The sequence below is a fragment of the Nuphar pumila genome, chromosome 3 (assembly GCF_984573655.1).
Source record: "Nuphar pumila chromosome 3, dmNupPumi1.hap1.1, whole genome shotgun sequence".
NCBI lineage: Eukaryota > Viridiplantae > Streptophyta > Magnoliopsida > Nymphaeales > Nymphaeaceae > Nuphar > Nuphar pumila.
This window is the reverse complement of record NC_143251.1, coordinates 144,295,883-144,321,328: the sequence shown is the minus strand read 5'-3', so window position 1 is coordinate 144,321,328 and position 25,446 is coordinate 144,295,883. Positions and strand designations below refer to the sequence as shown.

The 25,446-nt window shown below is 36.1% G+C and overlaps 1 protein-coding gene across 3 annotated transcripts in view; it reads left to right on the top strand.

Moving 5' to 3' along the window:
• The window catches only part of IBR3 (acyl-CoA dehydrogenase-like protein), a 53,075-nt gene that overhangs the window by 19,821 nt on the left and 7,808 nt on the right, over positions 1–25,446 (top strand). For all 3 annotated transcript variants that reach the window (XM_090000445.1, XM_090000447.1, XM_090000448.1), the window contains 6 exons: positions 2,556–2,633; positions 3,746–3,859; positions 3,981–4,079; positions 4,186–4,303; positions 7,188–7,456; positions 7,607–7,801. In XM_090000445.1, coding sequence (XP_089856571.1) covers positions 2,556–2,633; positions 3,746–3,859; positions 3,981–4,079; positions 4,186–4,303; positions 7,188–7,456; positions 7,607–7,801 — 873 coding nt within the window. The remainder of the gene's footprint in view (positions 1–2,555; positions 2,634–3,745; positions 3,860–3,980; positions 4,080–4,185; positions 4,304–7,187; positions 7,457–7,606; positions 7,802–25,446) is intronic.

The following is a 25,446-nucleotide window of genomic DNA, read 5'->3' as shown; positions in this document are numbered from 1 at the left end:
TCCCGGTTCATGACAGTGATGACAAATAACTTTCTTCTTATCATAGTCATCATTTTGTCGGTTAAAGTGAGGAGGCCTATATGATCGAACATGATTCCCTGGTCTAGACACGGCTAAAACGGAATCATCTTCAATTTTTAAAGAACCTTTCCGGAGACGATTTTCTTCCATTGTTAACTCTTCAATAGTTTCAACAATAGAAGAAATTTTTCCCCGGTGAAGTAGGGCCGATTTAGTGGTTTCAAATTCCGGCCTTAATTCAGTGATAAACTGGTAAAAATGTTCAACATCGAGTTGTTTCTGACGAAGCTCGATGTCTTCGGCACAATGCCACTTTGGTTCTAAAAGGGAAAGTTCTTCCCAAAGTTCAGACAACCCATTGTAATATTCACGAATAGTTTTGTCTCCTTGTGTCATCATTCGAACTTTTTCTTGGAGGTTGCACACGTGTGCAATATCTTTAAGGGAATACATATTCTTAAGGTATTCCCATGCCTTATCGGCATGATCAAATTTGGCAAGACTTGAGCATTTTTTAATGTCAATGCTATTGATAAGCCATGACATTATCTTCGCATGAGATATTCTCCATTCTTTCCATTTCTTCTCGTATGAGGCAATAGCCTTGATTTTCTCTTCTTCCGATAGAGGGACCTCTTTATCTTCCTCCTTTTTAGTAAGAGATAGCTTAGGTTCCGAATCGGAACCATCCACAATCCCCCATAAGCCTTTTCCCCATATATGGTGCTTCATGATTGAAGCCCATGTTACATAGTTCGTATCACTTAGTTTCATAGGCATGATGGTGACTTTATCATTGTCATCCATCGATTACAAGGAGATAAAGAATAGGGATAGAAGAGAAATAAGAAGGAAAATGAAAAAGAAAGAAGAAAAAAAACAATACAACAAGATGTGAAATCTTCTCTAATGAAGTGATAAAACACTTCTCTCCAAGTGGCGAACACTTTTGCAAACGGGCACGGAAACCGAGGCAGCTTTTCCTCAAGATTTAGTACTTCCGCAGCTCTGATACCATGAAATGAAATGGGGATCTTCGAAACACGAGCTTAGATTAACAAGGGCAAGTGTCAAGAATGACACTAAAGCATAACCCTTAAAAAGGGTATAACTGGAAACAAAATAAAAATAAAAATGTATTCTTTATTGATATGAAAAACCAATTGCTTAAGAAGCATTGGAATTGAAATACAAGAGGGGCTGCACCCCTTTATATACACAACTGAAAGAAGACTCAATAGAGCTGTTGGACACAGTCCAACAGCTCTATTTAGAGCTGTTGGAATGTGTCGGTCCAACAGCTCTATTAAGAGCTGTTGGACTGTGTCAGTCCAACAACTCTATTGCTAGTCAAGTTTGGACAGGACTTGACTAGCAAGAGTCATTCCAGTTCAAACTGAACTAGATGACATAAAGACAAAAAATAAAAATAAAGGAAAAAAATTACAGAAAAGAAAGAAATGAAAAATATATTTATATATATATATATAATATTATTATATATACATATGGTGCTTTATATATACTTGTCTAATGGCTTGTACACAAATGAGGGAGTCAGCCATCAAGAGGTCTTTAAAGCCTAAAACTGAAAAATTACGATTTGGTAATTTTTAAGAGTGCTGACCCTCTATCATACCATACCTGTATCACACGATACAGTATGGTACAATACAAGAATGTATCGTACAATACATACAATACATCTACGATATGCACTCGTATCATGATACGAGTGCATATCGTATCGATATTCTAAATAGTAACGATCGTATGATACGGTACGATACATACAACATTGCTCCTGACCATGTGTCTGGCATTGAAGCTATTTCAAAGACCCCATGCTGCCTTAAGGCATGCCTTCTTGTAGGCTTTTAAGGTGTGAAAGATTAATTTATGATCTAGTATGTGGAGATTGGAGAAGAAGATCTAGGTCCAATTTATCCCATGATCTAGAAAAGGGATGAAAGGGGTAAGGCTTGCTTTAACCACCACCGTAGAGTGGTAGATGGCGAAGGGCAGTAGGAATTTATAGGGATAACAGGATTTGCAAGAAGATCCCTGAAGCTAAAACCAAATGCAAGAGGCCTTAGAAAATTAAAGGACAATGTATTGTCAAGCTTGCTGCAGCAGTTATGGTTATGAGTGATCATGAAACAGCCAGAGAATGAGGTAAAGGATTAAGATGTGAAAGGAGGGGAGAGACAGTGAGTGTAATGTGAGAGGAACAATGGGAGATGAAGGAGGAAGTAGGAAAAAAACCGTAGTTTGTGACTTTGTCAAATAAGGAGTCTGTCCCTAAGAAAGTTATATATTAAAATATTGGATTGTTCTTTAACTGGTGTGTGTGTGTGTGCGTGTGTGTGAAACCCTTTTTATCCCACCTCTGTTAGACACAGAAGAAGAACTAGTTCAATTGATAAATATAGAATACCTCCAATAAAATGTAACACCTCAGTTTTTTTTTCTTATATGTAATCTCCAGTGGCGAATGTCTTGGATATTGACATGCTGCCCTCATGGTTTTGCAGGATCAAGTAATTGGCGTTCTAGATTGGGAACTATCAACCCTTGGTAATCAGATGTGTGATGTTGCAACCAGTTGCCTGGTACTTTATATGCCCATGATAAATGCTATCATTTTAGAGTTACCATAATGAAAATTTGACATTCTTTGGATGAAATCTGTTTTACCCATTATCCAGTGTCCTTTTATATCCACTGTCTTTGTCCTTGATTTCAAGTAAACATTTAGTGTTATGCTTTACTCTCATATTTATCTTGTAAAATAATTGCCATTTTTTAAAAACTTAATGCAAATATATGATAGTTATATCTGCAGAATTTCAATTTGAATCATTTGTTCCGTTGAATTTATGATAAGAAAGAGGATCTGAAAATGCTATGCAGTTTCATCAAACAAATGTAGACTGTGGGGTTTGACTTTTGATCGTCGGCCATGCTTTTTTGGCTGCCACTTAAAATTAACAGTAAATTTATGTGTTTACCCGTATTGGACATTTTATCGGCCTAGCCAACTTGGTGAGACAAAAACTGTTTTTTGTTATTTATGATAAACTAGCTTGCTGAATACAACAGAAGAGCAGAAGAATGGCTGAACAGTAGCTAAGCTAAAATAAATGGCAGTAATGAGAATGTCATTCATAATGAGGTTTATAACAAAGAAAAGTTGAGGTGATTTTAGTAATCATGTTATCCGTATGTACTTGAATTGAAGGATTGAAAATCTTGTGCACACACGCTTATGCACGCTCGTTCACATATAAGTGCATTCTTCCTTCTCTTGCTTATTGGCTTCTTCACTGAACTGTATGTAGTTCATTGAATTCCATTTTGAAACTATTGATGGCCTCTTTAACCTTGTGGGGTGGGTTTTCTGTAAAGGCACATATTTGTGCCTTCATATACAGATTTCCACAAAATTTTTATGAAGCACTCTCCTCCTTTACCTCTTTACTGTGCACTTTTTTTATCTGGAATTGTAATGTTTACCAACTACTTTGATTATATATAGATTGTAGAGGATGATCTGCCATAAATTATATATGATACTAGGAGTCTTTGATTGAATTATCAATTTTAGGCAATTCTGATGCTGATTATTCAGTTGGGAAAAATATTGATGTTCCTTGTGCTTAACTCTAATGGTGTGGATGAAAGTGATGCAAGAGTTCATGCCATTTGATTGTTCTCCTGGCAGCCCTACATTATTGACATAAAACTAGAGGATGCGACACCTGGATTTGAATATGGTGGCGCTCCAGAAGGAATTCCATCATTGGCTGAATACCTTGGAGAGTACTGCATTGAAGCTGTAAGCACAATATACAATGTCTTAGTAAAGACTTTTTCTGATGTATAGATAGCCTTTATCCAAGATATTATGCTGACAGCATCCCAGAAAATATTCTGATGTACTATTTATTGAACATCAGGGAAAGCCATGGCCTGCTAGGAACTGGAAGTTTTATGTTGCTTTTTCCTTGTTTCGTGGTGCATCTATTTATGCAGGGGTGTTTCATCGATGGGTTATGGTAAGCATTGGTTTTCATATGATGACAAATTTTGTACTGATATATAACTTTTCAATTAAATTGTTGCTCAAAGATATACACAATTCAAGAGACTGCAAAAATACAGGGTCATGCTTCTGGAGGAACACGTGCCCAGCATACAGGCAAGTTGGCCAATATTGTGATAGATGCGGCTTGGTCATACATCAATCAACAATCAGTGCTTCCTGCTCAGCCACCCATAGGTAATCCAAGCATTTGGTCCTGATTCTAAAAAGTCTGAATTGTAATATGGTGGAGAACTATCAAGCTGTAAACCACATATTAAATCTTTCTGTCTTGCTTGCCTTTATATGATATATTTTTGTTGGTTTGATGGTTCAAGTCGGTTGGCACTTTATGTAAATGCTCTTGTGATGTAATTTTTGCTATGGTAAATATAAATTGTGAATGGATATTCATACAACAACAAATCAACAACAACAACTACGCCTTCATCCCAAAACAATTGGGGTCAGCGATATGAACCAAAAAAGAAATTCATTTTGGGTCTTCCACATGAATCCTTTTCCTCCAATCATTTCTATCCAATGCCATGTCCTCGGTGAGGTTCAAAGCATTCATATCCTTTCCTATCATCTCCATCCAAGTCTTCCTAGGCCTACCCCGACCTCTTTTAACTAATATATTTTCCCATTTCTCCAACCTTCTAACTGGAGCATCATTAGGCCTTCGCCGAATATGTCCAAACCACCGTAAACGATTCTCTCGCATCTTATTTTCAATGGGTGCAACACCTACCTTCTTACGTATCTCCTCGTTCCGAACCTTATCTTTTATTGTATTTCCACACATCCATCTAAGCATCCGCATCTCAGCTATACTCATTTTTTGAATATGATGTCTCTTGGCAGCCCAACATTCCGTACCATATAGTAAAGCGGGTCTAATAGTCATCCTATAAAACTTTTCCTTCAACCGCAATGGCATTCTACGATCGCACAACACTCCAATTACACTTTTCCATTTCATCCACCCAACCTTTATCCTATGATTTACATCTCCATCAATTTCTCCATACTTTTGAATGATGGATCCCAAATATTTGAAATAATCATTCACCGGTATTTTTTGCTCACCAAGCTTCACTACACTCCCATCACTACTTCGTTGCTTACTAAACCAACATTCCATATATTCAGTCTTACTCTTACTCAACTTAAAACCTCTAGCTTCCAATGTCTGTCTCCATAATTCTAACTTAGCATTAACCCCAGCTCTAGACTCATCAATCAAAACAATATCATCAGCAAACAACATACACCACGGTACATTTTCTTGAATTGATCTCGTAAGCTCATCCATCACTATCGCAAATAGGAAAGGGCTTAAAGTAGATCCTTGATGTAACCCAACCGTTATCGGAAAATTGGTTGTCACCCCTCCACAAGTGCAGACATTGGTTACTACTCCTTCATACATATCTTTAATTATACTAATGTACTTGAGAGAAACACCTTTCTTCATCATTGTCCACCAGAGAACGTCCCTAGGTACTCTATCGTATGCCTTCTCTAAATCAATAAAAACCATATGCAAATCTTTGTTCCTCTCTCTATATCTTTCAATAAGTTGTCTAAGAAGATGTATAGCTTCCATAGTTGATCTTCCAGGCATAAAACCAAATTGATTCTCCGATATCATGACAACTTTCCTCAACCTAGACTCAATCACCCTCTCCCAAAGTTTCATAGTATGACTCATGAGTTTTATACCACGATAGTTTGTGCAATCTTGTATATCACCCTTATTCTTATATAAAGGCACCAAAGTACTCTTCCTCCACTCATTAGGCATCTTATTTGTTCGCCAAATCAAGTTAAAAAGATTTGCCAACCATTCTAAACCTTTCTCTTCCAAGCATTTCCAAGCCTCGATAGGTATATTCATATGCATGATAATTTTTCAATAACTGGATAAATTGAGTAAGCTTTTCTGTTTGTGACTCACAGTCAAAAGTGCACTTTCTTGGTTGATGACACACAAAGTTGCTGCCCTTAATCATCTGCATGTCAGTAACAAGGTTACCTGCATACCTTGGCAGAGTTTGAACAACTTGTGTTGGCCACTGGGTGCTATAATGTGCAGGCAACTTAGTCAGTGAATGATGTGGACATAAGGATCTTTGATCCTTTACTCACGACATGACTTCATGTATTTTATTGATCAACCATATATAAATGTGGCTGCTTAGTTTTACCTTCAATGGACAGTGTAATACAACCCAAAAAAGTTGCCTTGTGAATACATTTGGGATTGAGCTTAAATTATATGAAGGCTTTGTCTTGTGTTGAGCTGACAATTGGCAATATGGTTTCTAAGTATGATGTGATGTAAGACTGGACTCATTATGTTTAGGGACTGTGTGGAATACATTCACTGACTCACATTTGATGTCCTCTTATCGTCCATTAGTGTCTGTATCAGATTTTTTTTTCTGAGTAAATTTCTTGCGAGTATTTGAGAATGATTGTTCTTTTGGTGAAAAGTTTGAGACTGGGTTGCAATCCTTCTAGAGAGTTCACACAAGGATGACTGATTCAGATCACCTTTTCCTTTGGGGCATCCAGATCACCACTCATACTTTATTAGGATCTCACTTACATTTGGTTTATTATCTGGAAAATTTTGCATGATTGTGCTGGCAATGTAATTAGCATTATATACGTTGAAGAAGGTAGGGAATTATGCCCTAGCAGAAAAACCCAAATTTTGACAACGTAAAGGGTCCCCATTTTCTGGAATGCATCTGATTATTATCTGAGTTGCACTACAATTTTAAAATGTTAAATATGCTTGAAAATTCTAATTAACATCTGGATAATAGCCAAAATTCCCAATAAAAACCTAGTTCAATTTTGGCTTTGGTGTCAAATTAGGTTAGGAATTAGTGTTTTTAAAAACCAGCTTTTGTCATTACCTAGTCTGGGGATATGGCCAGAATTCATGTCCATTTTTTAATATTGAACTACATATGTCTACCAAGCGGAAATATGACATTACCTCATAGCATTAGATATTATAATCTGCTTTGTTTATGCTCTGACGGTTCATCCTTTAATATTTCAGGTTGTGAATCTCAAAATGGTTATTCTCTGTTGAATAAAATGGAAAAAGGAGCTCATATTGTTGCAAGAGAAACTAGGAGATTTGTTCTGAGTGAAAAGGTTCAAGAATTACGGAAGCGGTTGGTTAAATTTATGGAGAATTACATATACCCAATGGAGTCTGAATTTGAAAGACAAGCTCAATCTAGTGCTCGTTGGACAATTCACCCAGAGGAAGAGAAACTAAAGGAACTAGCAAAAAGTATGGGCTTGTGGAACTTGTGGATTCCTGTAAGCATTTTGACATCTGGATCCCATAAATTATTCATTGTCCAATGTTGGATTCTATACCTGGAGCAACTTGACTTTCCTATGGATGTGCTGTATTATGTTTATACGAAATTGATTCTGGTAGTTGCTTTTTATGGTGCAAACATGCAGGTAGATAGTGCTGAGAGGGCAAGGGAGCTACTTTCCAATGTAAAAGCCCTTGATTCTGCTGGTAATGAAAACAAATTGCTATTGGGTGCAGGACTTTCAAACCTTGAATATGGTTATCTGTGTGAAATTATGGGGCGTTCAGTGTGGGCTCCCCAAATTTTTAATTGCAGTGCACCTGATACTGGGAATATGGAGGTAAACCGAATCTTTTATCTCAAGACAGATGCATGCGTTTCATGTATTTGATACATGTTCATGGGGTTAACTTTATTTGGTTGTTTACTACTATGTCAGAGTGTTATTTAATTATTACTACATGGTGTTGTCTTTGTTGATCCTGTCAGGCATTTACCATGGTTTTTGGTTCTGTTTGTCCATGATGTCTTGTATTGATTACTTTGCTACTCAATTGTCATAGGATTTTTTTTTCTGTGATAGTCGGTATGTATCTTGTTCACCAATTTCTTTAGTAGTTTCTGTTAAGATTAATGTATCATTTTGTTATATAAGTATATATATACATATATATATATATTGTTTAATATATATTATAATAATATATAACATATATAATAATATATTATATATATTATAATAATATATATAATAGATATGTTGGGGGTCAAGTCAAACTAGCTTTGACTTGCTCACAATGGCTAGAATTCTAGCCATTGGGAGCTCTCTCATTCTTTAATGAGAGATGACTTCCTCTCTCTCATTTACTTCTCTCCTTCTCTTCTCCTTTGCTTTGCACTATTCTTTCTCTCTTTCTCCTCTATAAATTGGTGTGTGTATGTGTGGGTTGAGAGAGTGATGGGTAGTATTAGGTTTGTGTGTTATTTTTTAGTGTATTTTGAAGTGAGGTCTTCATGTAATTTTCTTTTTGTATTTTTAATGTCCATTATAAATAGAGTTATTCATTCACCAATGTAATTTTCCTTTTGTATTTTTAATGTCCATTATGAATAGAGTTACTCATTCACATTTTCATGTGTGTCTTTTTAGCTCTTAAGTTTGTGTCCAAATGTATAATATTTTGATTCTTGGAGTTCATCATGTAGTGCATTGGAATCCATACCATTTCGTGACATGGTATCAGAGCTAGGCATCGGGGTTTTGAAAAAAAATCGTATTAATGAATGAAATGGATTCAAGGATTTCACAGTATGTATCTTTGGCTTTTCAAATTTCATATATATGCTAAGTATTTTTTTTTAAAAGGAGTCGTGTTAAAAATAAATAATTTTGAAGTATGTAGAAATTATTGTGTTTTGTTATATAAAATATATAGATATGTGTAGTGAAAAATTATATTTTGCAAAAATATGTGAGCTTTTGCACACTCATTTTATTGAATGAAATTCATTGTGTGCCTTATGATGTGTATCCCCTTTGTGGGATTTGTGAGTGTGTTTTTTATAACACCTTTGTTGTTATCCACTCAAGTTGAATATTGGTGGACTTAGTTTGTGATTGAATACTTTTGTTGTTATCCGCTCAAGTTGAATATGTGGTTTCTTAAAATATTATGTGTTTTGCAAAATACTAAAATTCATATTTGAATGTCTTTTAACGTATGTATGGACTATCTTTGAAAATTTTAATATATTGTGATGTGATCAAGCATGAATTTTTATTGTGATCTATTTCTAAGGAGGTCTTTCTATCACCATTTGAATATATTATTTCATATATGTTTGAGCGATATTGCTCTATTAATTTAGATTATTTTCAAATGACGTGTTGGATTAAGGCCTTTTTTAGGTATATGCCTCAATAAGTCTTTATTGAATGGCATAAACATGACTTGTTATAATATAATAAATGTGTTTATCTTAGTGGTTTCTCTCTTGCGTATTGATATTTTATATCATGCTTCTTGAAAAGTGTTACATTGTGAGAAAAATATCTTGTTTGATGTGATCATATATATATATATATATAGCTCTTTGGGAATTTTCATATGTTTGTTTTCAATTGCCTCATAGTAGACTTGTGATTTAGCTCTAACTTCTTACCTGTCTCTTTAACTTAGTTGTCAAAGGCGGCGCAGGTCTGGGCAGTAGGGCCCTATATTGCCGCCTAAGCTTTTTTAAAGCCTAGGCTTTTTTTTTGAAGATTTTTTTTAAGACATATCATTTGTTTTCTTCTTTGAGGAGGAGAAGAAGAAGAAAGAGAAGACATGTTATTTGTCTATTGCTTGTATTATGTCTATTATTGAGAAAAATAAAAAGAAGACATTATTTGGTGTAACGACGTCGTTCCTCGGCAACGACGCCAAAAATTTGGTGTAAGTTTTTATGAAATAGATTTTGAAAGATATTTTTGATAAAATTAAATTGTGTAAACAAGACACCAAATCTTAAAATTCCGGTTCATACTAGCGGTGAAGTTCAGGTCGAACACAAGGAACGTGTTTAAAAGCTTTTGTACCCCACACAATGACAAATCTTTATTGCCTTGAGAAAAGAAACAAATCAAATGTTCTATCCTATTATAGAGGGCTCAAGCAAAAATAAAAATTATTACAACCCTACTTAAATCAAATGGCATGTAGCCCTAAAAAAAATAAAAATAAAGAAAAGCAAAAATCTGCAGGGCTCTGTTCCTTCGCGGTCTAGCTTCCTTTCTCTTCACATGGGCACAACCCTCATGAGATCAATCCCTATGCCCACGTAGATTCACCTATAAAACACGAAACACAAAACAAAAATGCAAAAATGCACACACCCGATTTCTAAAATAATGACTGTTAGTTACAAAAAAAAAAGCAAATTAATTACAGCTATAACAACTATTAAAATATCTAACTAACTAACTATGTAACAAAACAAAAGATTCTAACTAACTAACTACAAAAGAAAGTAAAATGATCTAACTAATTAACTATGAAATATTAAATTAACGATTTAGCTACAAAAGAAGTTAAAACAATCTAACTATAAGGCAACATGAAAATCTAATTTAACGACAATGAAGGATTAAACTAATGAAACTATCAAAAATCTAAAATAGACTAAATAACGTTGACAACATGATTATCGTTGACAGCGTGAAACGTTCACACACGAGTGTGCGGGAACTGCGTGATCAAATAACAACCGTGATCTAAAGATCACGATGGAACGTGATACAACAGAGCTGGATTCCGATGTTGATTTGCTAAAAAAAATCCAGCATAAAAAAAATTAAAACAGCATGCTTGCGTTGGTTTCTTCAGACCGAGATTTATCGAACTGATCGAAAATTAGAAACTTCAGATCTATGTCAAAAAGCGTGATCTGAAGATTACACTGATCTGTGTGATTTAAAAATCACGTTAATCAACGTTATCAAAATAGTCTGATCAAATCGGTTCGATGGCAGATCAAACAAAAAATAAATAAATTTTCTTTTATGCACGAATCTGCAAATCGACGCTGGTTGGATCGGTTGCAGGCTAGAATACGTGATTTACAAATCACACAAGTAGGCATAATTTGATGTTCACGTCGATCAGAAAAGACAAGAATTGCGTGATCTGAAGATCACGCAGATCTATGTTTCTTGCTGCGACCTGATCAAGATTGTGTGAACATGCTGGTTCACGCATGCTTTAGGCCCCGCACATGTCCAAACAGATCTGCGAGAGGATGTTAGTCACGCAGGTCCGTTTGATGGCCGTTTAATGACTTCATGCTGGGCGTGTTCTAAAAAAAATGGTAAACAACTAAAACAACTAAAACATACGAAAATAACGATGGACTAATTAGGTATTGCAGAAATTTAAATTCTATCCAATGCTATATGCAACTAAGATGCAGAAAAATAAGTTACGCTAAAATAAAAATTGATTTATGCATTCAACAAACTGAAATAAATCTAAACTAAATGTAAAACAAATAAAGAAATGGGGGAGAAGAAGCGTACCTCGCAGCCGCTTCCGACGGAAGGGTTGAGGAGAGAAGTGGTTGTTCCCCGAGGTCACACGCACGCTCCGATGAACGGGTAAGGATGCTGACGATAGACGAGAAAGGAGTAAAGATGAAATAAAGAACGGAGAAGAGAAGAAACAAGGGAGAAACCGGTGGTGGAGAGAGAGGAGAGGGAAAGAGAAGAGAGAGGGGTTGGCGTTTTTCCCAAGGGGAAACGCCGACCCTCTCTTGATTACTACTATTTATATTAGTAATCTAGGTTAAAAAAATATATTTTCTAAAACTCTGCCTAAGTTTTATAAAATTCCTAAAACTACATCTATAAAAACGTTTTTTCAAAAGAACGAATATTAAAACAAAATAACTTTTTCAAAAACTACTCAGGTGAAATTCATTTTGTGCATTTTTTTCTCTTTTTCTGAATTTGAGTAATGCCCTGGAAAAGTTGATAACCACGAGTGTTTATTCTATTTTTGCGATTAATCATGCACATAAACGTATATCTAATATGCATAAAATTATGCATGATCAAGAACGAGGAAGAAATTCTACTTACGGAGGGTGAGAAAACTAAGGCCCTAGCTACTTATGAGAAAAAGTGGAAGGAATGGAGGATGAGACATGCCAAGATCATGTCTTGGCTTAATAAATAGTGTGGATATTAAGAAATACTCAAGTCTTGCTAAGTTTGAGCATGCGGACAAAGCATATGAATACCTCAAAAATATGTATTCCCTGAAGGATATTGCACATGTGTGAAATTTGCAAGATAAAATTTGGACCATGATCCAAGGGGTTAGAAGTATTAGAGAATAGTACACTGATTTGTTCAAACTTTGGGAAGAAATGGCCTTCTGGAGCCAAGATGACATTGTGCCAAAGATATAGAACTCCACCAATAACAAATGGATGCGGAACATTTCTACCAATTTGTGAATAGTTTAAGACCGGAATTTGAGTCTACAAAATCGACCCTCCTTCATAGAGGAAAGGTTTCCTCTATTGTAGACACGAAGGACTATGAAGAATGAAGATGACTTGGTACTAGCCGTATCTAGGCTAAGAAACTATTTAGGTACCTACAAACCACCTCATTATGGAAAACAAAGCAATGAACATTATGAAAGCCAAGGCAATGAGTATGAGAAGGAAAAAATTATTTGTAATTATTGTCATGAACCAGAGGCTTTGAAGAAAATGAAATTAAGAAGGGCAGTTGGCCCAGATGGTATTCCTATCGAGGCTTGGAAATGCTTGGGAGAGAAAGGTTTAGAATGGTTGACAAATCTTTTTAACAAGATTTGGCGGACAAATAAGATGCCTAATGAGTGGAGAAAGAGTATTTTGGTGCATTTATATAAGAATAAGGGTGATATACAAGATTGCACAAACTATCGTGGTATAAAACTCATGAGTCATACTATGAAACTTTGGGAGAGGGTGATTGAGTCTAGGTTGAGGAAGGTTGTCATGATATCGGAGAATCAATTTGGTTTTATGCTTGGAAGATCAACTATGGAAGCTATACATCTTCTTAGACAACTTATTGAGAAAAATAGAGAGAGGAACAAAGATTTGCATATGGTTTTTATTGATTTGGAGAACGCATACGATAGAGTACCTAGGGACGTTCTCTGGTGGACAATGATGAAGAAAGGTGTTTCTCTCAAGTACATTAGTATAATTAAAGATATGTATGAAGGAGTAGTAACCAATGTCCGCATTTGTGGAGGGGTGACAACCAATTTTCCGATAACGGTTGGGTTACATCAAGGATCTGCTTTAAGCCCTTTCCTATTTGCGATAGTGATGGATGAGCTTACGAGATCAATTCAAGAAAATGTACCGTGGTGTATGTTGTTTGCTGATGATATTGTTTTGATTGATGAGTCTAGAGCTGGGGTTAATGCTAAGTTAGAATTATGGAGACAGACATTGGAAGCTAGAGGTTTTAAGTTGAGTAAGAGTAAGACTGAATATATGGAATGTCGATTTAGTAAGCAATGAAGTAGTGATGGGAGTGTAGTGAAGCTTGGTGAGCAAGAAATACCGGTGAATGATTATTTCAAATATTTGGGATCCATCATTCAAAAGTATGGAGAAATTGATGGAGATGTAAATCATAGGATAAAGGTTGGGTGGATGAAATGGAAAAGTGTAATTGGAGTGTTGTGCGATCGTAGAATGCCATTGCGGTTGAAGGAAAAGTTTTATAGGATGACTATTAGACCCGCTTTACTATATGGTACGGAATGTTGGGCTGCCAAGAGACATCATATTCAAAAAATGAGTATAGCTGAGATGCGGATGCTTAGATGGATGTGTGGAAATACAATAAAAGATAAGGTTCGGAACGAGGAGATACGTAAGAAGGTAGGTGTTGCACCCATTGAAAATAAGATGCGAGAGAATCGTTTACGGTGGTTTGGACATATTCGGCGAAGGCCTAATGATGCTCCAGTTAGAAGGTTGGAGAAATGGGAAAATATATTAGTTAAAAGAGGTCGGGGTAGGCCTAGGAAGACTTGGATGGAGATGATAGGAAAGGATATGAATGCTTTGAACCTCACCGAGGACATGGCATTGGATAGAAATGATTGGAGGAAAAGGATTCATGTGGAAGACCCAAAATGAATTTCTTTTTTGGTTCATATCGCTGACCCCAATTGTTTTGGGATGAAGGCGTAGTTGTTGTTGTTGTTGTATTGTCATGAACCAGGTCACATCAAAACATATTGTCCTAAGCTAAAAAGGACATATGAGAAGGTTGCCTCGGTTGGCCCTCCACAAAAGTCAAATGATATTAGTACCACACAAGATTTATCTATTGGAAACATGTTCTTGACTCAACTAGTGGGGACTCTTCAATCTCTCCTCAAAAGAGCGTCTTCATCAACTGGAGCAGTTATTTCATCCTTCTTCGATCTCGGTAAATCTCCTTGGTTTCTTGAGTCAGGTACCTCATTTCATATGACATCAAATGGTGATAGTTTATCTGAATGTCATAACTTAAGTGTGTCAAATGTTTTTATTGCCGATGAAACATCTTTTGAGATAAAAGAAATAGAAATTTCGAAAGTATTTTTCAAAATTCAAAAAGTTAGATATATTCCTAAATTAAATTTAAACTTCTTGTTCGTTTCTCAAATATTTGACCATGGATGTAATATTTCCTTCTCTTCTGATGATTGTTTAGTGTATGATCGTCAGTCAAGGAAACTGATTGGGGAAGGCCATAGAGGAGTCCGGTATTACATAGATTTTTTGGAAATACCCAAGAGTACATTTTGTTGTAATGTTCAGAAATTAGATTTAGATTAATACACTTTGATGTAATATTCAAAAATTAGATTTGGATTTATGACATAAAAGACTTGGTCTTCCTAATGTATCCAAAATTTTGAAAACTTTATTTGTGAAGATTGTATTCTTGGCAATGGAGAGATTATCATTTCAAGAAAAAACTTTTGTTTCTTCTGGACCACTTGAGTTAATATATTCGGATGCATGAGACCTAACGACTATGATATCTAAAGGTAGATTTGCTTATTATGTAATTTTTGTTGACGATTTTTCTAGGCATACTTAGATCTATTTCCTTAAACATAAATATGAAGTTTTCTTTTATTTCTAAATATTTCACAATTTGGTCAAAAATAAATTTAAAAATAACATTTCTATCTTTCATACTTATACAGGGTAAAAAATTTTATCAAAAGAATTTAAAGATTATCTAAACCTACATGACATCACACATCAAAGATCTTGTTCTTACACTCTAGAGCAAAATGGTTTGGCCGAAAGGAAGCATAGGCATATTATAGAAACAACAATAACTTTGCATATAGCAAACCAAGTACCAAAAGATTTTTGGGTTGAAGCTACTTTGACTATTGTTTATCTCATCAACAAAATGCCATCCTCTTTGCAAAATGCGTTACCAGTTGAAAAACTTTTTAAATTAATCCTTGATTATTCTAGATTAAGAGTTTTTGGGTGAAAATGTTCTGTCTTTACTAACAAGAATGATAAATTTTTTTCCCGTGCTATCCTTTGTATGTTTTTGGGTTATGTAAATAACCAAAAAGGCTATATGTGCTTTGATTTTAAAAATAGAAAACTATATGTTTCAAGAAATTTGTTCGTTCTTAGAAAGGGAAAGATTCTTTGACTTTGAAAAATCTAAGGAAATAACTAAGTATTCCTTTTTGTTGGATTTAATTCCAAAATATGATGTTGTGATTTTGATCTTGATGAAGGTCATGAGCTTAGAAATGATATGGTGAATGAAGAACAATCTCATAATGATGAGATTAGAGAAGAGCAATCCTGTAAGGACCAAAATTGCATACAATACTCTAGGCATCGGGATCCTAAACGTCCATGTGTACTAGAAAGATATTATGATATTAAAATCAGTCAGAAATACAAACTAGGTCATCTAGAATCTCAAAACCCCTGGGAAATTTGTGTCTTATGACTCTTTTTTACTGAAGTACAAGCTTACATTGCATTAATATATTCCTATATAGAACCCTCGACCTATGCTCAAGCAAAAGAACACTCTGAATGGGTAGACACTATGTGGGTAGAGCTAGAAGCTTTAGAAAAAACCAATACTTGGACTATTTAAGACATTCCCCAAGAAAAGAAATTTATAGGTTGTAAATGAGTGTATAAGGTGAAAACCAAGAGTGCTAATACTCTTGAAAAATACAAAGTCAGTTAGTTGCCAAGGGATACTCCCAAGAATATGGCATATACTATGAAGAAACCTTTGCCCCAATTGCTAGGGTGATAATAATTAGGACCTTAGTAGCCCTAGCCTCTGTTAGGAGATGGCCTATATATCAGATGGACGTTAAGAATGCATTTCTTAATTGAAACCTAGTTGAATAAGTTTGTATGAAAGCGCCATCTAGTGTAACTATTCTTAAAGGAAAAGATCTTTTCTTGGACAAATCCCTTTATGGTCTTAAACAAGCACCAAAAGCTTGTTTGACTGACACAACATTGTTTGTTAAGATTTCTGATGCAGATATTATTCTTCTTCTACTCTGGACGACATGATCATCACCAAAGGAGACAAACACGGAGTTGAAAACATTAAGAAACTCCTCAAGAAACATTTTGAAATGACTGATTTGGGTTTTTTTTAAATATTTTTTAGGAATTGAAATTGCTTATTCTCCTAGAGATTATCTATTGTCTCTGTCTAAATTTGCTCTTGATATTGCTTTCATGTCTGAAATCACATATGACAAGAAGACTGACACTTTTGAGGTTGTCAATGCTAATATGATAATTGATGATGGAGAACCACTTAAAAATCCAACTCCTTACAGACAACTTATCAAAGTTGTCTATTGTCTCTGTCTAAATTTTTAGGAATTGAAATTGCTTATTCTCCTAGAGATTATCTATTGTCTCTGTCTAAATTTGCTCTTGATATTACTTTCATGACTGAAATCACATATGACAAGAACACTGACACTTTTGAGGTTGTCAATGCTAAGATGATAATTGATGATGGAGAACCACTTAAAAATCCAGCTCCTTACAGACAACTTATCAAAGCACTTTGTTATGTTTCAATTACGGGACTTAATATAGCACATGTTCACACAATCAATCAATATCAGCATGCTCCCACTTCTGTTCACATGGAAGTTGTTTTGTAGATTATTAGATATATTAAGACTTCTATTTATTAAAGTTTTTTCTTGTCTGCTTCTTCCACATTAGATTTAATTGCTTATACTGATGCTGACTAAGGAGGTGATTCGAATAACAGACACTTAACTACAAGTTTTTATGTCTTTTTAAGTGAATCGTTGATTTCATAGCGATGCAAGAAGCAACAAAAAGTCTCTCTCAATTTCTCTTTGACTGAAGCTGAATACCAAGCCATGGCTATCACAATTATGAAAGTGGTCTTACTCATAAGATTGCTGGCCAATATGGGAATTCAAATAAAGGTGCCTCATGAATGTGTTGGGACAACAAAAGTTCCATCTCCATTGCCAGTAATCGAACCTTTCATGAATGCACCAAATATATTGAGATAGACTGTCACTATGTACGAGAGGAGTATCTAAATGACATTATCGATTTTTCCTATTTTACATCAAAGTACTAGTTGGTAGATTTCTTTATCAAACCTCTCGCTGATCCTAGATATCACTTTCTTTTAAGAAAACTTTTGGTCATCCAGCCGTAAGTTTGAGGGGCAGTATTAAATTGTATATATATATATAATATATATGTATATTTATATGTATACATACCAATGTATGTATATGTATTATATGCATATATACATATGTGAATATGCCTCTTTGTGGGCTTGTGAGTGAATTTCATAGTGGGTTATCTTTTTGGTGATTTGTCTACATTTATATAAACTTGGTGGACTTTGTTGGTGATATTAAAAGACTTCCATAACACCCGCTCCTGTGTCAACCGGGGTCCGACAAGACCGGCACCGTGTATATGTTACATAGGTTGGAGCTAGTCCAACGGCTAGTCAACTTGAGTTGACCAAGCTAAAAAACAAAAAGTAAAATAAAAATTTATTATAATTTTTTTTATATATAATATATGTATAGATACATATATATATATATATACGTATACAAATATATATATATATATACGTATACAAATATATACTTAGGTATATGTATATATAGATACATACATATATATATATATATATATATATATATATATATATATATTATGTACACATTATACATATGCACATTTTTACACTCTCCCTCAAACTTACTGTATAATGACCGAGAGTTTGCCTAAAGGGAAGTGAAACCTAGGAGTTGAGAGAAGCTTGGTGAAAAATTTGTACTCTGATGTAACACAAGGCAAATCAATATTGCCATGTAGATACTCCTCATCCCTAGTGAAAATCTATTTTGATATGTTTGGTGCGCTCGTGAAACGAATGGTTGCTAGCAATGTAAATCACACTTTTGTTGTCACAACACATTTTTGAAGCTCCTGTTACTTGAATTCCCATATCTGCCAACAATCTCCTTAGCCAGACCACTTCCATCGTGGTAGTAGCTATAACTCGATATTTAGCTTTCGTTGACGACAAAGTGACCTATTGCTTCTTGCACCTTCACGAAATCAATGATTCACCTAAAAATGCATAGAAGCCCATGGTTGAGTGCCTGTTATTGGGATCACCTCTCCAATCAACATCAGTATAAGCAAACAAATATAAATGTAGATGAAGACAAGAAGAGGCCTCTAGAAAAGAAAGTTTTAATACATCTAATAATTTGTAGGATAGCTCTCATGTGAACAGAAGTGAGAGCATGTTGAACTTGACTAGTTGTGTGTACGTGTGTTGTATCAGGTCTAGTAATAGAAAAGTACGAGAGTGCTCCAATAAGCTATCTATAGGGAGTTGGATCTTCAGGAGGTTCTCCATCATCAATTCTCATCTTGATATTTACAACTACTGGAGCATCTACTCTCTTATCATCTGTGATTCCATACCTGAAAAAAATAATTTAGACTGAGACAACAAATACCCTTTAGGAGAATAAGCAACTTAAATCCCTAAAAAGTATATTAAGAAACCCAAATCAATCATTTCAAAATTGTTTTTGAGCAATTTTTTAATATTTTCAACTCCCTATCTGTCTCCTCTGGTGATGATCATGTCGTCCACATATAAGAGGAGGACAAGAATATCTGCTAGGTGTGTCAACATGTCGGGTTTGGTTCGAACCTAGGTGGAATCAGACTTGGACCAAATTTTCGGGTATGGTATCGGGTTCGGACTCGGGTCTACTGTAAGAGAAACCATACCCGGACCCGATAAGAACTACATGAACCAGACTCGGACCATACCCGGTAAAATAATATTTTTTTATCATTTTTACATTGAAAATTTATGGGTCTTAATCAGAACTCGGGTCTGGTATAAAATTTCACAAACTATACCCAGGTCCATGTATTAATCGGGCCTTCGGGTCCGAACCCAGGTCTTAATTGAGTCTTCTCATTTGTCACCATACCCAGACCCTATAGGGTTTGGTCCGAGTAAACCCGACCTGTTGATACCCCTAATACCTGCATTAGTTTTCTTAACAAATAAAGTTGTGTCCGCCAAATAAAATCTAAAGCCAATATCAAGCATAACTTTACTAAATCTATCATACCACGTTTTTGGTGCTTATTTTAGACCATAAAGTACCTTATTTAAACGAAGAACATTTTCCTTAAGAATATTCTGTAATGAAGTATGCGGAAAAATAGAGAATGCTAAAAGCATTCACAATGACCAACAATGGACCAATACATAAGAGAGATAATAGCCAAGTCCACTATGGGACAACATAAAAAAGCCTTGAGAAAGGCACAAACTAAAAATAAATAATCTTTATTGAAAGAGAGAGCTCTAGAGCTTGTAGAATACAAAGGGGTTCACCCCTATTTATACACCCACAATGGGTCTCAAAAGAAGAGCCAAAAGGGGGCTCCCATAGAGTTGTTGGGAGCCCCAACGACTCTATGTGGGCCCCCTTTTTGGGTTGGGTTTTGAGACAAAAATAAAAAGGGAAAAAATAAAAGAAAAAAACGAAAATGAAAATAAAAGAAAAAAAGAAATAGTTGTTTACTAAAACAACTATGTGAAAAGTTGATAATACCCCTATCGGGTATTATATATATATATATATATATATATAGTTACATATATTTTAACATATTCACACTAGGAGGTGTCTCCATGTATACTTCAACTAAATTTCTATTAAGAAAAGCATTATTGATATCCATTTGGTATATAGGCCAACTTTTAAAGGAGGTTACAACTACTAATGTCCTAATGGTGGTCATCCTAACGACAAGAGCAAAGGTTTTCCATAATCTATACTAGATTCTTGGGAATAACCCTTAGCAACTAATCTGACTTTATACCTCTCTAGAGCCCCATCAGTCTTTGTTTTTACCTTGTGTACCCACCTACAACTTATAAGTTTAATGTTTTGTAGAATGTCTTGAAGTGTCCAAGTGTTGGCTTTCTATAAGGCATCTAACTCTACCCTCATGGCTTCTTCCCACTCGGAAAGTCCCTTGACTTGAGCATATGTTGAAGGTTCTACATATGAATGAATTAGTGCAATACATGCCTTATGCTTGGAAGAAAAGCAGTCATAAGACACAAATTTTTCTGGTGGTTTGGAAGTTCTAGATGATCTTTTTTATTGCACTCCATGTTGATTTTCAATATTAGAATATTTGCCAAGTCCACGTGAAGGTTTAGGGACACTACATCTAGAATACTGCAAGTAATTTTTGTCACCATGAGATTGCTCTTCACTAATCACATCATTTATAACTACATTATCATTATTAAGATCAAACTCACAATTACAATCATCAACATTATGCTTTAAAGCAAAGTCAAGTAGAAAAGAGTACTTGGTTACTTATATTTTTTACTATAAAAAAGTTTTTCTTTTCTAAAAAAGTCACATTTCTTGAAATATATAATTTTTCATTTTTAGGATTGTTAAAAGCAATATTCACATACTTGAGGTGGTCATACATAATTTAGAACAATTACGTATGCCTACGTGTAATATTACTAATCACCTATTTAAATAGGTGATTAGGGTTAATGAAACACGACCTCTCTTTCTCTCCCTCTCTTTTCTTTCTCTCTCTTTTCTTTTCTTCTTCTGTTCACGTTAGGTTCACCAATCTGGTAATGTCAACATGGTATCAAAGCAGGTCTCCCTTCTGGGATGACGCTGCTGCTGCCGTTGCTCGTGGATGTTGTTGGTCATGAAGGGTGAAAAAGAAGTGGGTGATCGGCTCGTGAAAAAATTCTGATTGTGGATCCTGATAAGGTTGTTGGTCGTGAAAGGTGAAGAAGAAGTGGGAGATCGTGGATCGTGATCAGGTTGCTGCTTAGTGAAATGGGGCCTTGGCTGCTTAGCGTGATCAAGCTGCTGCCAGTCGTGAAGGGTGAAGTAGAAGTGGGTGTCGCTGATCATCGTGATCGGCTCGTGGATTGAAAAAAAAAGATATTTCTTTTCAGGGGCCTTGGCTGCTTAACGTGATCAGGCTGCTGCCAATCGTGAAGGGTGAAGTAGAAGTGGGTGTCGCTGATCATCGTGATCTGCTCGTGGATTAAAAAAAAATGGTTTTTTTTATTGCGTCTGATCATTGTGACGCATAATGAGAAGCACGCAGATCTGAAGACTGCGATTGGATCTGAATGGTGTTGTCTTGATATTGTTTTTATCATTGTTGAATGTCTGCGATCAGGTCATTACCGTTGAAATTAAATGGTAAGGATCTCAGCCTTGAAGTTGGTAGTCTTGCTGAACATTCCAGTCGTGAGGTTGATAGTCTCTCCTTAATTTTTTTATTTATTCTGTGGTTATGGAGATGATCTGATCACTATTCAGATCTAGAAGCAAACTGCGCAGGAGTCTCTTTGTTGAGCAGCAATATCTGGGTTGTGGTTTTTTTTTAGCTGTTCTTAGTGAGCAAGTTTTTTATTATCATGGCTGTCACATGCTCAAGATAATGACCAAAAAGCAAAGGTAGTCGGTGAATATAAAGCCTTTGTGAATCCATTTTCGTATGGATCTTCAGTTAAACTAGATGATACTAATTATGCACGGTGGTCTCGCACCTTCATGATGTCGGTTTTTGGTCATCGAAAAAAACATATTCTGTTGGAATTGGAGCCTACTGAAAGAACCAAAAAATATGTCACCTGGGATGAAGACAATGACATTGTGATGTCATGGATAATGAATAGTGTACAACCTCATATAGCTAATGGACTGATTTATTATACCTCAGCTAAACAAATGTGGGATAATCTTCATGATATATATTCTCATGAAACCAATGTGAGTCATATTCTACAAGTTGAGCAGGAAATTTACCAGTTGCAGTAAGGAGAACAGACTTTAGCCCAATACTATGCCTCTGTTAAATCTGCCTTTGAGAGGCTAAATACACACATACCCTTATGCTGCACCAAACCGAAGACCCATCAGGAGCAGACTATGGTTGCCCGGTTCCTTACTGGGTTATCATCTGATTTTTCTTTTGCCAAAGTTCAAATGCTAACCGGGTCTGATGTTCCTACTCTTGCAGAAGCCTACAATCGTCTGAGTAGGCTTGCCATCACTCTTCCTCAGGCCCAATCAGAATCACAGGCATCATCTCTAGCTATCCCCTCAGGTCGTGGAAGAGGTACTTTCTTGAATTTTCGAGGTAGAGGTCGCGGTCGCAGTATAGGAGGAAGAGGAAGGCTTCAATGTACATATTGTGGTAAACTCGGACATCTTGAATATAGGTGCTAGGATAAGACTGGTCGACCTCCTATTCCATCGTCCAAACCAAATGTGTCCAAGGCTCAAGTTGCTAAACTCAAGGCAGAGACTACCACTACATCCTCCAGCGATGCAGTTATCCTCAATCGTGCAGAGTACGATGAATTGTTGTCTCACCGACTTCCTAGTTCGAGTGCTCCTATGCCTGTTGCTGATGTTGCATGCTCTACAGGTGATAGCCCGAGTTATCAAGGTAGTAGATGGATTATAGATTCAGGTGCCTCTAGACACCTACGTGGGACTCCCTATAATTTTTCAAAGTTACATCCTATTGCTGAGCCTCACAATGTTATACTTGCGGATGGGAGATATTCTCCTGTTATAGGCCAAGGAAACATCTCTATATCCCCCACACTTTAATTGACTAATGTCCTTCATGCTCCTTTATTTCCTCAGAATTTACTGTCTGTCAGTCGTATTGCTAAGGAGCATAACTGTAGGGTGATATTTGATTCTGTGTGTTGTATTTTTCAGGACTTGCTGACGGGGAAGAGGATTGGTGGGGGCCATGAGGGTGGTATCTATTATCTACATCAGCCAGTTGGATCTATGAATTCTGTGTCCGAGCCATCTTCCAGTTCCTATCAGTGGCATCTCCGTCTTGGTCATGTTCCTTTGCCAAAGCTTTGTAGACTTATTCCTCAGATTTCTTCGTCTGACTCATTCCAGTGTGACGCATGTCAATTAGGCAAACATCACAAAAGCTCCTTTCCATCTAGTCAGAGTCCATCGAGTCAAGGATTGTTTGAGATTTTGCATGCTGATGTATGGGAACCTAGTAGATCTCAGTGTCGTTATTACTTAGTTATTGTTGATGATTTTTCTAGATTGTCATGGGTTTTCTTAATAAAAGAAAGGTCAAAAGTTGCCTCCATTCTTATGTCTTTTGTCATTGAAATAAAGACTCAGTTTCATTCTCTTGTCAAGATTATCCGTACTGATAATGCTCTTGAGTTCAAGTCAAATGAATTATTACAATTTTATCGAAATTGGGGCGGATGGCATCCGCCCCCAAACCACTTGTGCTCATACATCCCAGCAAAATGGAGTTGCTGAGAGAAAACATAGACATCTTCTAGATGTTGCTCACACCCTTATGTTGTAATCAAATATGCCACCATCATACTGGGGGATGCCATTCTTACTTCTTGCTATCTTATTAATCGTATGCCTTCCTCATCATTGGAAGAGCAAATTCCTTTTCAAATTCTCTATCCTAATGCTCCACTTTTCCCGATTTCTCCCAAGGTGTTTGGATGTGTCTCCTTTGTTCATAAACTTGGACCTAACCGTGATAAATTATCTGCCCAAGCCATCAAGTGTGTCTTCATTGGATATCCAAAGAATAAAAAAGGATACCGGTGTTATGATCTCATCTCCCGTCGAGCGTATGTTAGTGCTGATGTATCCTTCTTTGAATCTATTCCTTACTTTTCTACTATTGCATCTAGACTACATGTTGAACAAGGTGATGTCATGCCTCTTCCAGTTCCTCTCGTTCTCTTGGAGTCGTTTTCACCGACAAAGAATGGGGGAGTTCTCACCTATTCTCAGACTCCCATATTTGCTCGGTATCATAATCCTTCGTTGGTGTATACTCGCAGATCACCACCTGAATCAGATCCTACATCACTGCCTTCTTCATAAGTAAGTTCGCCTGAAAATATTGAGATGTCTAATGTTGAGGATGACAAACCTATAGCCCTCAGGAAAGGTACAAGACAATGCACATTACATCTTATTTCCAAGTTTGTTACTAAAGCAAGGCTTGGGGTCCGCATGAAGAATTTTATCTCTGCTTTATCTGCCACATCTGTTCCACTTAATCATCATCAGGCGTTGTTAGACCCTAAGTGGAAGCAAGCAATGCAGGTTGAGATGGATGCCTTGCTCTCATGCGACACATGGGACTTGAAAGTTCCACCTACTGATGCAGATATCGTCGGATGTAAGTGGGTCTACACTATTAAATATAACTCGGATGGCTCCATTAAAAGATACAAAGCCCGATTGGTGGCAAAAGGGTATACTCAAACATATGAAGTTGATTTTTTTGAGACTTTTTCCCCAGTCGCCTGTCTTGGGACTATTCGTTTGGTCATATTTGTCGTTGTTCATTATAGGTGGAGTTTATGCCAGTTAGATATGAAAAACGCCTTCTTGTATGGGGATCTGTCTGAAACTGTGTACATGCAGCAACCTCTCGGGTTTGAGGTTCAGGGGGAGTGTAGCAAGGTGTGCAAACTAAAGAAGGCTATATATGGCCTAAAACAGAGCCCCTGTGCATGGTTTCAGAAGTTATTTGAAATTATGTCTGCATTTGGCTTTAATAGGTTAGCATCAGATCATTCCTTGTTTATCAAGAAAACTTCCGCTGGTATTGTGGTTATGGTTGTGTATGTGGATGATATTATTCTTACAAGGAGCAGTGAAAAGGACATCTCAGACACTAAAATTCATCTTCAGAAGCACTTTGTCACAAAAGATCTCGGTCCTCTTAGATACTTCTTGGGCATAGAGGTGGCTAGAAACA